General features: G+C 36.7%; 1 protein-coding gene across 4 annotated transcripts in view; it reads left to right on the top strand.

Moving 5' to 3' along the window:
* LOC145284726 (hepatocyte growth factor-regulated tyrosine kinase substrate-like) overlaps positions 1 to 13,519 on the top strand; it is a 344,930-nt gene that overhangs the window by 51,945 nt on the left and 279,466 nt on the right. For all 4 annotated transcript variants that reach the window (XM_080133655.1, XM_080133654.1, XM_080133657.1 and 1 more), the window contains exon 2: positions 12,908 to 12,992. In XM_080133655.1, coding sequence (XP_079989781.1) covers positions 12,908 to 12,992 — 85 coding nt within the window. The remainder of the gene's footprint in view (positions 1 to 12,907; positions 12,993 to 13,519) is intronic.

The following is a 13,519-nucleotide window of genomic DNA, read 5'->3' as shown; positions in this document are numbered from 1 at the left end:
TTTAATATGTTTTTAAAGTTTCAATTATCAATTAAATTTTTTTAATTGCGTTTTATTTTCAATTTATTTTTAAAAAAAAACAAGGTTTAAAATGTATTTTTCAAGGTAACAAGCTTCGAAAGAAGTCTAATTAAAAAAAAAAAATCACTTAATTTTTAATTCGATAACCCTGAGAATTTAATTATTAAAAAAATATTGAAATGTGACATTTTTTTTTTAACATTTCTATTAGTTCAATTAATTTTCTTTCAATAATTCATTTCACTCAAACTTCACCATTTTTTGTTTTGTTTTTGTTTTATCTTTTTCTGTAATTTTGGTAATTATTTTTGCTGAATTTTATCTAGTATTTCATTTGTTTTTATAGTGGTATCGTTTTTATGTGTTCCTTTGATATACCCTATTTCAAAATTAGTTTGGCTAAACTTATTCTTTACGTAAGAACCAACGTGTAAAAGCAATGAAAAAGTAAGAAAAAACAATAGGTGTTAACTACACTTTGTGAATTATGCACGTTCATTTATAAATTATTAAATTAAATATTTATCTTTTTTTATATTTAATTAGTATATATTTTCTTTCTCTTCCGCAATATTTTTTTTATTTAATTCATTAAATCTGTTAATTATGAGGACCAAAATAATGAATTGTGTTAATTTATTCTCTGATTTTCTTGTTTTTGTTCTGTTATATAAATTCTATTTTATTTGTTTTCGCTCTGAAGGATTAATTCTATTTTCTTTGGGTTTTTTTTTTTCTGTATTCCAATTAAGTAAAATAAATTTTCTCTAAAATAAATTTTGCTAATTTTTCCGTTTAGTTTACTATATAATAATTTTATTTAAACCAAAACACGACTGTGTAGGCATAAAATATCTCTTCCAAAGTTAGAGAACATATTTGGGAACTACCCGACCATAAGTATAAAACTACCTGGTATATTTCAAAACAATAATTCCCTAGGAATCGGAATTGTACTTGGTATCGGAATCGTTAATCAATATTTTCCTGGAATCGGAATCGTATAAAAATTAGGAATCATCCCAACACTAGTTCTATCCCAACCATTATCAATGGACCAGAGGTCATCTCGTCAGCATCAGACAAGGCCAAACTATTTGCAAAGAACTTTGCAGCTAATTCTACCCTATGCGACGAAGGCCATGAACTCTCCATATTTCCTCCTATAACAAAGAACATGCTAAGTAACATACAAATATCCGTGCATGAGGTCGCCAAGCTAATCAAGAACCTTGATTCCAGTAAAGCAACTGGCCCTGACGGCATCCCAATTATAGTGTTAAAAAAAGCTTCAACCAGAACTTGCTCCCATACTTACGAAACTGTTTAAGCGCTGCCTTAAGTGCTTTCCGACTCCCTGGAAGACCTCATCAGTTTGCCCTGTATTTAAGAATTCAGGTAATAAGTCATCTCCCTCTCAGTACAGACCAATAAGTCTCCTGTGTGTTATGAGTAAGTTGTTGGAATCCATATTAAATAGAGAAATAGTCAACCACCTCAGCAGAAACAACCTTCTTAGTGACACACAATATGGTTTCCGCTCTGCAAGATATACAGCAGATGTGATGACGGTTATATCTCACAGGATTGGTGAATCTCTTGACAAAGGCTTCCTTTCTAGGGCAATTGCTCTTGACATATCAAAAGCCTTTGACAAGGTATGGCATAAGGGTCTACTTCACAAGATTTCCAGCTACGGTATAACTGGAAATGTTTTCTCAATCATTAAATCATTTCTCTCCGATAGGCTCATAAGAGTAGTGGTTAATGGACAAAAATCAGAAGCCTGCAGTATTAATGCTGGAGTCCCTCAGGGGTCAATCCTGGGCCCAACTCTCTTCCTGATCTACATCAATGACTTCCCTAAACACATACTTAAATCATTCGTTGACATCTATACTGATGACACGACCATCTATGGCAACACATCAAAGGCTGTAAATGACAAAGTTCTCTCTGATTCTCTCTCCTCTGATCTCGAGTGCGTGGTTCAGTGGGGGAAGACGTGGCTGGTTACCTTTAATGCATCTAAAACCAAACTCCTATCCTTACATCATCAATGCTCTGATCCCCATCTGGCATCAATTGTGATGGATGGCTCTCTTCTGGGAGAGGCCCCGTGTTTTGACAAGCTTCTGGGTTTGACCTTTACTCCTGATCTGAAATGGAACACGTACATCAAGTCTGTTGCCAAGGTCGCTGGAAAGATGGTGGGATCCTTCTACCGCTCCAGAAGATATCTCACTACTGATGCAATTCTCTATCTATATAAAAGCCAAGTACGTCCAAGGATGGAATACTGCTGCTATATCTGGGCAGGAGCTGCTAAAAACAGCCTATCATGCCTTGACAGAGTACAAAATAGACTTCGTGGCTTAGTGGGGGATGCCCTTTTCTCTACCCTGCAACCTCTCTCCCACAGAAGAGACGTTGTGAGCCTTGTTTTATCGTTATTTCCATGGCAGGTGCTCATCTGAACTCCAATCTCTGGTCCCCCCTCGCCAATCTTTCACGAAAAACAACCGTCTAGCTGAATCCACTGGGAAAAATTTCCCCCACTCTTTATCTGTGCCTAAATCAAAACGCGGATTCCATGAACAAAGCTTCTTTCTTAGAACTGCACGCCTGTGGAACTGTTCCGTTTGCCTGCTTCCCACCGGACTACAACCTGGATGTCTCCAAGTCCAACGTTAACAAATTCCTAATGAACCGCCCCCTTAAGTAAACACTTCATCAAATCTCCACACTAACGCAATGTACTTGCGATAACCCTTATTCCTGAGTGGCTTCCGGGCCTTGACCACTGTGTAAAAAAAAAAAAAAAAAAAAAAAAAAAAAAAAAAAAAACCTGCCAATGGGTGGCTTCGGTTCCAGCTGCTCTGGAATCTGGGACAGAAGATCCGCGCAGGTATTCTCCTTACCTTGTAAATATTCGATTTGGCACTGATAGCCAGACAACTTGAATGCCCACTGCTGCATCTTGTTCGTTCAATCCACCTCAAATAGATATTTCAACAGTTTATGGTCAGTTTTTACCACAAATTCAGTCCCACTCAGATAATAATTTAGCTTTTGTACTGCATATGCAATTGCAAAAGCTTCTTTCTCAATCACTGGCCACCTCTGTTGGGTTTCAGATAACTTATGTGACAGTAAATATATCGGAATTTCCTCTGGTACGCCAGGCACGAGGCCTTCCTTCTCAGGACACGGTTGGGTCAGCACCGCCCCTATACATGTGTCACTCGCGTTCATATACAGAACCCTAGGCTTACTTAGGTCCGGATACACCAACAATGGTATAGCAGTCAACTGCTCCTTAAGGGCGTCAAAAGCCCTCTGACATTCCGGGATCCATTTATAACTGGCATGCTTTTTTGTTAACGCTATTATGGGAGCGGCCAATCGACTAAGCGCAAGTATAAATCTGTGATAATAGCCGATCATTCCAATGAACCCTCATACTTGTTGCACAGTTTTCGGCTTGGGTAGAGACCTGATAACCTCCACCGTGTCTATGTCCGGTCTTATTCCAGCCTCATTAATCACAAACCCCAAATACTTGGTTTCCTTCTTAAGAAACTGACACTTGAGCAACTTTATTCAAATACTTCCGTCAAATGTGCAAAGTGCTCCTCAGGCGTTTGTGAGAAGATTAGAATATCGTCCAAGTATGCCACCGCAAACCTCTCCAACCCTATAAAACTATCGACATCAATTGTGAGATGACCCCCATTACAGAGGCCAAACGGCATAAATCTGAAGTTAAATAGTCCCGCATGACATGCAAAAGCCGCTTTTTCTTGATACTCCCATTGAGGGCTACTTGCCAGTAACCTGATCTTAAGTCTAGGGTGGTAAGGCGTCTCGTTCTCCCCAACAAAGCCAGTATGTTATCTATTAGGGGCATAGGCACCACTAAGAGTTTGGTAATAGCATTCAACTTCCGGAAATCCACACAAAATCTGTCCCCTGTCTTTCTTTTCCACGATCACCACGCGGAAACTCCACGGTGAGGTGGAGTGTTCAATTTTTCCCGCATCCAACATCTGACACGCCTCCTCTACAATTTTTCTTTTATGAATCGGGGGTTCGGTAGGATTTCAATCTTACCGGTGGGTGGTCTCCTGTATCAATCCTCATCATTACTGTGTTTGTACATCCCAATTCCCGATCGCTGGAAGTGATAATATCTCGATTGTGCTCTAGCAGTTTTATTACCTCCTTTTGGTACTCAGACAGTGCTATCACTTCCTCTGTTGTTATTTTGGATGATTCCCTCCAATTCGTTGTCGCCTCTCTACTCCTGGTCCCTAATCTTTGAACTGTCTCAACAAGGTAGGCTTGTTCCACCTGGGTTCCACGTTTAATCCGTACTGTCTTACAGGAATTATTCAGGAAGCTTCCAGGTCTACTCACTATAGCATCACTAATCGCCACTTCTAAGTCCCCGTCTTTCTCTTCTTCTAGGGAAGTCACCTGGTACCCATCAGGGCTTCCCTTCCTTCGCCCCTGGATCACTATCATTCGGGGGGGGGATGTTTGTATCCTCTGAGGTCACCACCTGCTTTCGGCCACTTAGGGGAACACCCCTCCTCCTTAACCATGGTTGGTGGAGCAAAGGTGACCGCTACTCCCATTTCTTTTAGCCAATCGTATCCCAATATTAACTCTTCACACAAATCGAGCACCACATAAGCCCATAATTGCCCTGTCATCTCCTCTACCTCCTAGGGGAGCCTGGTCAGTCCTTCTAGGGATAGTCGGCCCTGATCTGTCTGTGTCAATTCCAGATTAACCGTACACAAACGTCCCTGGATGGCCATCTTCCGATAAGCACTGGACTTAATTAGTGTCACCAAGGCGTCTGTATCGATCAGGGCCCCCACCACCATCTGGCATCTAAGATCCTGACTCTCTTTCATCTTTCTCTTTCGTCCGGGAAACCTTTGCATTAATTCTCAATGCCTCTGTGTAGAATTCTGTTGAAAGCGAAGCTTGCATGCGGCGAACGAAAGATAGATAATCAGGGTTTTCTATCTACTAAAAATTAATTTCACAAAAATTACAGATCTTTTTTTACATATATATACTATGTTCAGTTACTAACACACTTTAAGTTCACAAATATCTGTCTTTCGTCACTGGATTACTAGTCAGGATGGCGGAGAGGCGAGTCAGGCGTCAGGAGTTGTTCTTCTCTCGATATTTCGGCACAAATCTCCAATCTGCCCAAAAAAAACTGGGCACTTGTTTTTATATTCAGGGACAGGGTGGGTCAGACAATCTACCCAACCAATCAGCGATACGTTTCTCGGGGAATTCCCATATACATTTGCGTGTGTGCACTTCCCCAATAGTGTGGAGTTTTGCAATCTGAGACCAAAATGAACTCATCCTCCCACGACCTGGGAGGTCAAAACCTGTCATTCAGAAAGCCAGTCTGAACGACTGTTTTTCCAGGTTAGCCAGTACAAATCTTGTTCAACAATAAAATATATATGTTTTTAACAATAAAAGAAATATATATCTATATATTTTAATTCAAGTATTTTTTATATCTGCCGTTGTCCGGGATTCAATTAGACAATCTTAGCATATTTACCCCGCCTTTCTAAGGTCTCGGGGGTCTCAACCTCCCAATGGGGAGCAAATCGCTCCCTCAAGTCAATCATGTTACACCCCTCTTGGCTAAAATCTTTGAGACATTAATCAATTTAGCATTCGCAAAAGCTAATCTTCTCTCTGACAAACAGTATGGATTTAGGCAATGTCATTCTACTACAGATATTTTAATGGTCATCTCTGAACGAAGGCATATACCATGCACTGAATAAGGCAGGCGAAGCCAGAGTTTTAGCCCTTGATATATTCAAGGCCTTTGACAAAGTTTGGCTTTTTTCATTTTTTTTTTTTTTTTTTACATTCTCACCTTTTTTAAGGTAAAAATAAAATTGATTTCTTTCCATTTTTATGCCAACATATTTTATTTTCTTTGACATTTGAACAAAATTAAAACTAAATTACTTGACTTTCTAGTTTTTATTTTTCCTTGTTTTAATTTGTTTATTTTACACATTTATTTATGGTGAACAAAATTAACATTAAAACTAAAGACTTTCCATCATATCAAAAGAGAAGGTGCAATATTTTTCATAACGGGGTATGATTCAAAAATTAAAAAAAAAAAAAAATTGGAAGGGACAAGGATAAGAACCGACCAATCAAATGGAGCCACGTTTTGAAATCGGAAAACTGGAATCACACCATAAAACATATTGGATATTTTAGAATTCTGCACATACTTTTCGTTCTTCACACAGGTTACCCACCAGAAACTCTAAAACTAAAAATGGCTTACAACTCCAAACAAACTTTATTATTACTTTCCTAAAATCTTTTTAAATATATCATGTAGATTAGTATTTACTAATGCATTTGAAACATTTTTGAACTGGAGGTACCGAAATGGAGATTTTTTGAAGAGTTAAAGTGCTTTAGTTTTTAAAATATGACTATCTTGAAATATCCAGAGCGTTTTTAATGTCAATGAGTATTATTACTACTATCTAAAAGATAAGTCATGCTGAGATAACTAATGCATAATGACTATTGGTAAATGTACCCTTGGTGACATGATTCTATCATTAATTCCACAAGTTTGCTCTAACTGGCATGTGATCCTTGTCCTAATAGCAAAACTAACTCCTTCCTTTTTTTTACTCCCTTGAGTTTGTATTTCCAGAAAAAACGTATCTTGCACTTTTTTCAGTAAGTTGATCTTCAACACTCAAACAGGTTTCAGATAGAGAAGTAATATTCACATTGTATCTAGTCAGTTCCCTGGCAACAATAGCTGTTGTTCGCTCGGGATTAAACAACTCTTTCATATTAAGAAATGTCCTTACGTTTCAGGTACAGCACAATCACGTTGATACACTGGTTCTCACCAGATCACTGAAGTTAAACAATGTTGATCCTGGCCATTACCAGATGGGTGACCATTTGGGAAGGCTAGGTGCTGTATGTACCTTCTGGGAAGGTTGGGCATGGGGCCAGCACTCTCACCCCGTAAAAAGAACTCAGTCGCTACAAAAGCATCTGAAAAGTTGTAGATGACCTATGCCCTTTAGTGGCTCAAGGCTATGGTGGTGATACGTTCCAGGTAGCAATATTCAATTTAATCTTCTTTGTAGCACAAATGTTTATTCTTCTTTTCTTCAAAAATGGACAACTGTTAGCTGCAGGTAGCTAATCGACTGAAAGAAAGAACAGACTATTTTTAAGTCCCTTTTTCTACACCTCTCCCATGGCCTAGGTGAGCTGCACTATCCTTTAGATGGACTACTTAGTCAGAAAAATGCCTCACCATATCTAGTTCCTGTCCCTCAAACTGACAATAATGTTGATAAACTTTGAGCTGCCTGTGTGCAGATTTGTGACTGTATGCTTCCAACTTGTTAAGGTTTCAATGATAAATGCTTATACTACACATATATTAGTCTCAAAGTATCCACAGTCGAAATCTAACAAGAAGCAGCTGCAAAATAACTGGTAACTGTATTAGAAAAACAATGCCAGCAGATACTGGACATAAGTATCATAGATTTGAACACAAAACGTAATGTATTTCACAGATACTTATTCATGATGATATAATACTCTGGCTGGTGTGTTGTTCCATCTGTCACCAGAGTTCCCAGAGAACTGTTGGTTGCCAATCAGACATAGTAGCTATAGTCATCAGATAGCGACAAGATATTGGCCAAATGCATCGGGGGCCTGTCTTGCTAGACATACTGGTTGGTTGTCACAGCAATGGGGATAGGTCAGTCAGAGGTTTTTGTTAGGATCTTCATCCCTAACTTTTGAACCTGGACTGTATTTAAAGTAGTTTTTATGCGAGTCATTCGAAAAATATTACCTCTTATTTTATTCTGCATGAATGGATCAGAAAGGAGTGTAAATTGCATTGTTGTGATGGTTGAACTTAGGTATTCATGGTCTGAAAGATTTTGTGTTGCAGATATTGACAGATTCTCTAAGAAAGCAACACCTGCCATGGGCATGCATCAGAAGCATAGGTGCTTCATTGAATTTCTCCATACAGAAAAAAACATCGAATAGATCAATATTCACTGGCAATGATTTCACATTTATGAAGCTGATGCAGTTGATGTCAGCACAGTTAGATGAGTTTGATTTTAGAGTAGCAACAGATGTGAGTTACAAAGCATGCCTTGAACGCCTGTGCACAGCCATTACCCCAGCACACACTGTGTGCCTTGAACAACTCATCTGCGTTGGTGATAGATTCTTAGATCACAACATTGGTGGTAAAGAGGCATGGTGTCACTACTACTAGCTAGAATTTTGGCCAAGATGCTGTTCTCTTTCAGTGGAGGAGCAATCCTTCACGACCGAGACAATTTAATTTTTGTACCTTTTTCTCCACGTTAAAAAAAAACCGACCCTGGTGTCTAACGCTGTCCCGTGGGGTGGCATTGTAAATAGGTACTACTAGCTAGAATTTAGACAGTAGTTGATAAAATGGCACCATTCATGCTCTCCAGTAAAGAAGTTTAGATAATGTGATGTAAACCCTTTTGGGACAGGAAGAGCACCATTCTCCTGGATTTTTTGAAACCATGGTTAACTGTTAGCTCTGACTTACATTGAAATATAGACCAAGTTGAAGACTTGGATTTCCTGTGTAAAACCAGAGAAAAGGGAAACCTTCTATTTGCAACACGACAGCGCCAGGCCATACACAAATTTCTGTGGTTTTCAAAGTTCAGCTGATCAGTGGTGTCTCACCCACTGTATGGTTCCAACCTGACATTGTCTGACTTTCACTTGTTCAGATTACATGAACAGCATTTCCCCAGCAACAATGCTGTAATTGCAGCCGTGAAAAAAATGAACCGTTTCAGAAGGCGCTGACGATCAAGGGCTATTTCTGTAGCAGACTTGTTTCTGATTCTGCTTCCTTTGTAAGAGCTTTGTCTAAAATCTTTGGTCAGTTTCATGATGAAGGGTGTTCTGTTGGCTCCTGTTTCGTGATTTTATTGGACCATTTTGAAGTTTGGATATTGTCCGATGTTTATAATAGTGGCACAATGCTGATGGTCAATTTTTGAGAGACCCATACCTTCTGCTCCTCTGGGCTAATACAGCTTAGGCAGATACTGGTTTCTTGTAGTGTCAACATTTTCTGCATTTTAGTGTCTAGTCTGTTTACCCCTTTGTAACCTGCAAAAGCAGTATGTTATCGCAACTGGTTAATGGTAGGAACCTTGTTTTTGTTTGTAACCTCTGTTTTACACATTTTCCTTACACAACGTATTCGTTGCCAATTTTTTTCTCGCCTTGATATGTTGAAATAAATTGTTCTCTTCTATGCCAAGGTATTTTTCTTGCTCTTCATGGTCCTTGATATTATTATCTTCCCAGCTCTGATGGAGCACTTGACACATTTGTCCAAACAAACTTCATTCCAATATCTCTGGAGAATTTATGTATGATCTGCAGGAATCGACTTAAGTCAGTGTTTTAGATCTTGTTGGTGGTCTTGGCTGTGGCCTTCATAATATATCATTAAGAGCTGTTAGCAGAAAAATAACATCATTGCTTAGGTCCTAACAAGCAAAATCTAACAGTCAGACTGTCCAAAAATTTTTATAAAAAGCATTAGAAAACTTAAAAATTGTATTAATAAAAGAGAAAAATAAGGACACAATAATTTGTCCGGAAACTCCTTTATTATTAATTAAAAAATTAAAAACGGAGAAGTTGTGTGTTTATGCATTAGAAGTAATTAAACATTTCATTGTTGCATAGATTTTAAAGACTAAATGCGTTCATTATTTACTTATAAATTACATTTAAAAAAGGAAGCCTGATTGGATTTATGGTAAAACTATTCAATTTAATAATTCAATTTAAATTTAAAAAAATATGCATGTAAAATTACGTATGTTTGAAGCAGAAGACAATCAAATGTTACAAAACATGAAATATGAATTTAGGCAATAAATAATCAACTTAAAATTAAATTAAAAATATTTTAAAAACTCAAAATGAACAACAATGAATTTTTAAAAACTCAAATTGAGCAACAATTGATTATTAAAAGATCAAATTGAGCAACAATTGACTATTAAAAGATGAAAATGAGCAACAATGAATTAAAAAAAAAATAAAAACTTACAATAAATAAGCTTTTACCAGAAAAGCGAACGATAAATGAGTTTATCTGCACTCGTAACTTTGTTATAATATACATAAGAAAATTGTTATTGTCCAGCTATAGGATTCATAAAGGTTGATAGGGTTAATCTTCGGAAGGGTCAATAACATGGTAATTTACATTTTTAGTGTCTCTTACCAGTCTGTACCCTCTAGAGATGTTATATAAGAGAATATCATTTCCATGTCATTGTGTTTGTTTCTATGAATTTAATTGCATTGAAATATTTAAATGACTTATCTTGCTCTAATAGCAGAAATTACAATATTAATTTCAATCCAGAAATAATGGTCCTTTTTTTTTTTTTTTTTTTTTTTTTTCATGTTTATCATCAAATTCTATAGCATATTTCCATCATTACATGGCTAGGAACCCCCTATAGTACTAATTTCCACATCACTGCAGAATACATGTATTTCAAAATCGGGTCCAATTACCAAGGACAGTTTGATTTTTGGACATGGACATTTGCTGATATGGCATATAATAATTGTATCTTGCTGCCTAATAGCACTCCAGTAATTTTTATCAATAAATTTTGATTTCCCTTTTAAATCCTCAATCTTATGAAATGTCTACTTTCAGCTAATGCACGTTTAAGGGCCAAATTTTCCAGACATATTTTCTTAGAGTTAGGCGACTCTAAAAATGGTCAATGATGAATAGGAGACAGTTTGGTAGAATTTGAGGAATGGCACCATTCTGAAGATATGGTTTCTTTAGACTAGCTGTAATTGTGGTTATTGTCTTTTCATCAAATGTTGATGTTTCTCACCAAGATTCAGTGAGGGGCTGTTTTAGGTTTTTTTCATTGTTTCATTAGTGGTGAGAGACTTGTTAGGAAGTCATGTTGTTAAAGTGGATCCCTGTTAAGGTGTTATGGGCACAGTCTGGATGGATCGACAGTGAGACTCTTGCTGTGCTTCTGGGGTGGTGTATTTGTTCGGCTTTGTATTTCTAATGAGAGCTTGCATTTTCAGGTACTCCATCAAGGCCTCTTTAAAAACCTTCAGACTGTTGTGTCACTGACTGGTTATTTTGGGGGGTGGAACGTTTCTTTTGCTTGGACAGAAGCGGAAGAATATTTCTCTCCAGGTCTGTGTCTTTGATTTCTGTTTGGCATATTTTATTCGAGCATCTTCAGTAGCCATAACAATGTCCACTTTTCTTCCGTCTCCCATCTAGACTCTTATGTTTTCCTTTTTCTTGATGACTGCAGTTTTTAGGTTGATTTCCTCTTCTGTCATATATATATTCCCATCTGGGAAACCAGTCGTTTTAGTTGGGCAAATATTGTGGCTTATTAAATGATGCTTTTGATTAGGCATTTATTTAGTGGACAATGCCAGAGTTATAAAGTTTCAATTTGTCTACTCATTAGGAATGACCTCCCTAGAATTTAAAAGCAGATCTTATGATCAGAAAAGTACATTCAAAAACAAAAAAAAAAATGCCAAATAAATCTGCATTAGCGAATCACTACTGGGAGCTCAAGGAAGTGGAAAATTGTCAATTGTCAAACTGAAAATAGTATGGTAAGCTAGCACATGTAGAGAATTAGACCACTAATGTTTGAATGAGAAATTGACCATCCTAAATTTGAAAGAATAAAATTTATTAAACTGTAGGAGTGAAATAGAAAATGTATGTATACACAAAACAAACTTTATCTTAGTATAACAATACAAACAAATGATAAATAACAAAAATAATTATAAATAAACTGCAAGCAAAAACGACAAGATTAAAACTAGGATACTTTCTAATACAAAGAAGAGAAACTCATCCTTGCCAAAAAAACAAAAAGAGGTGAATGAGAGGTCAAGTGACGCTATGCCTGATAAGCACACATCCATTAGCTACACTAAAGTGGTGTGTGAATAAAAAAGAATCTGATTGGCTGATTAGCAAACCCACTGAGGCAGGAATATATAAAAACACAAAGTAACATTAATTCCATGCAATAGTCTGACAAATCACCACAAGGATAAAATGTGGAAAATTCTATGTTGCTTAATTGCTATATATATTTTCAAAACTTCCATCATCCAGCATGGCCGTAGCCAAGATTGAACTTACTACACGAGTTTGTAGTGTAATTCAAATCTTGTTGGTAACTGAATACTTGATGCTTCTCCAGGGCTATCAAGGGTATTTTTTATCGTGACCCCATGACAAGATGGGGTGCCTACCACAGCGTAAGAGAGTCCCATCTACCGTTGAGAGAAGGATAGACAGCGCCAGTTTCTCAACCTGGTATTTTTACCTCGTTGTACATACAGCACCTCACCATTCCCAAATGGTTACCCATCTGGTACTGGCCATGCTTAACGTTGTTTACCTTCGGTGATCTGGCGAGAACTGGTGTCAACATGATTGTTCCGTATATAAAAACTTACTACTTACAAATTGAGCACTGTCAAAGTAAATACTGAAGATGTGCATAAAATAATAATATATGGAGAGATGAAAAAGGAAACAAATTAAATTATATGTTCATTTGCATCATATATATATATATATATATGTAAACTGATACATAGTAATTATGTGATTAATGATTATTGATGTATTAAATAAAAATGATTTTCATTTCTTTTGTTAATCAGTTTTTCTTTTAAATGTTTCTGTTGGCAGAAAAGGCCACAAGCCAGCTCTTGTTGGAACCTGACTGGGACTCTATCCTTAGTATCTGTGATTGCATCAGACAGGGAGATGTGCAGTAAGTAATTTTTGATTTCATTCTAACATGTGTAATTTTTAATGTTTAGTTTTTTTCTTTAAGATGTTTCTTTCAACCAGTTCTCAGGAACACTCATTTAATGAAAGAATTCAGTGTGTGTGTGTGTGTGTGTGTGTGTGTGTGTGTGTGTGTGATATATATATATATATATATATATATATACACACACACACACACACTAAATTAAAGATATACAGTTGATAGAATTCGTGAATTAAAATGAGGTTATTTAGAGTGCTCAATACAAAAAGCAAAATATATATATTTATATACACAAAGATTAAATTACACTGAACATGCTAATGTTTCAGACAAATTAGTTTGCAAGAAATCAAGTCACTCATCAGGTGACATAAAAGTTTATTTGCCACTGGTTCCAAAATTGGAAAAGTGAAAGTCTTGACATTCTCTTTTCTATTTGAGTCTAAAATATTATTTAATGTCACCCCTCCCACATAATTTTTTTTTTTATAAAAAAAAAAAAAAAAAATTAAAACACTAAAATT

Source organism: Euprymna scolopes, chromosome 9, assembly GCF_053919585.1.
Source record: "Euprymna scolopes isolate OS-2025 chromosome 9, ASM5391958v1, whole genome shotgun sequence".
Lineage (NCBI taxonomy): Eukaryota > Metazoa > Mollusca > Cephalopoda > Sepiida > Sepiolidae > Euprymna > Euprymna scolopes.
Note: the sequence above shows the minus strand (reverse complement) of the source record. Positions and strands in the feature narration are given on the sequence as shown.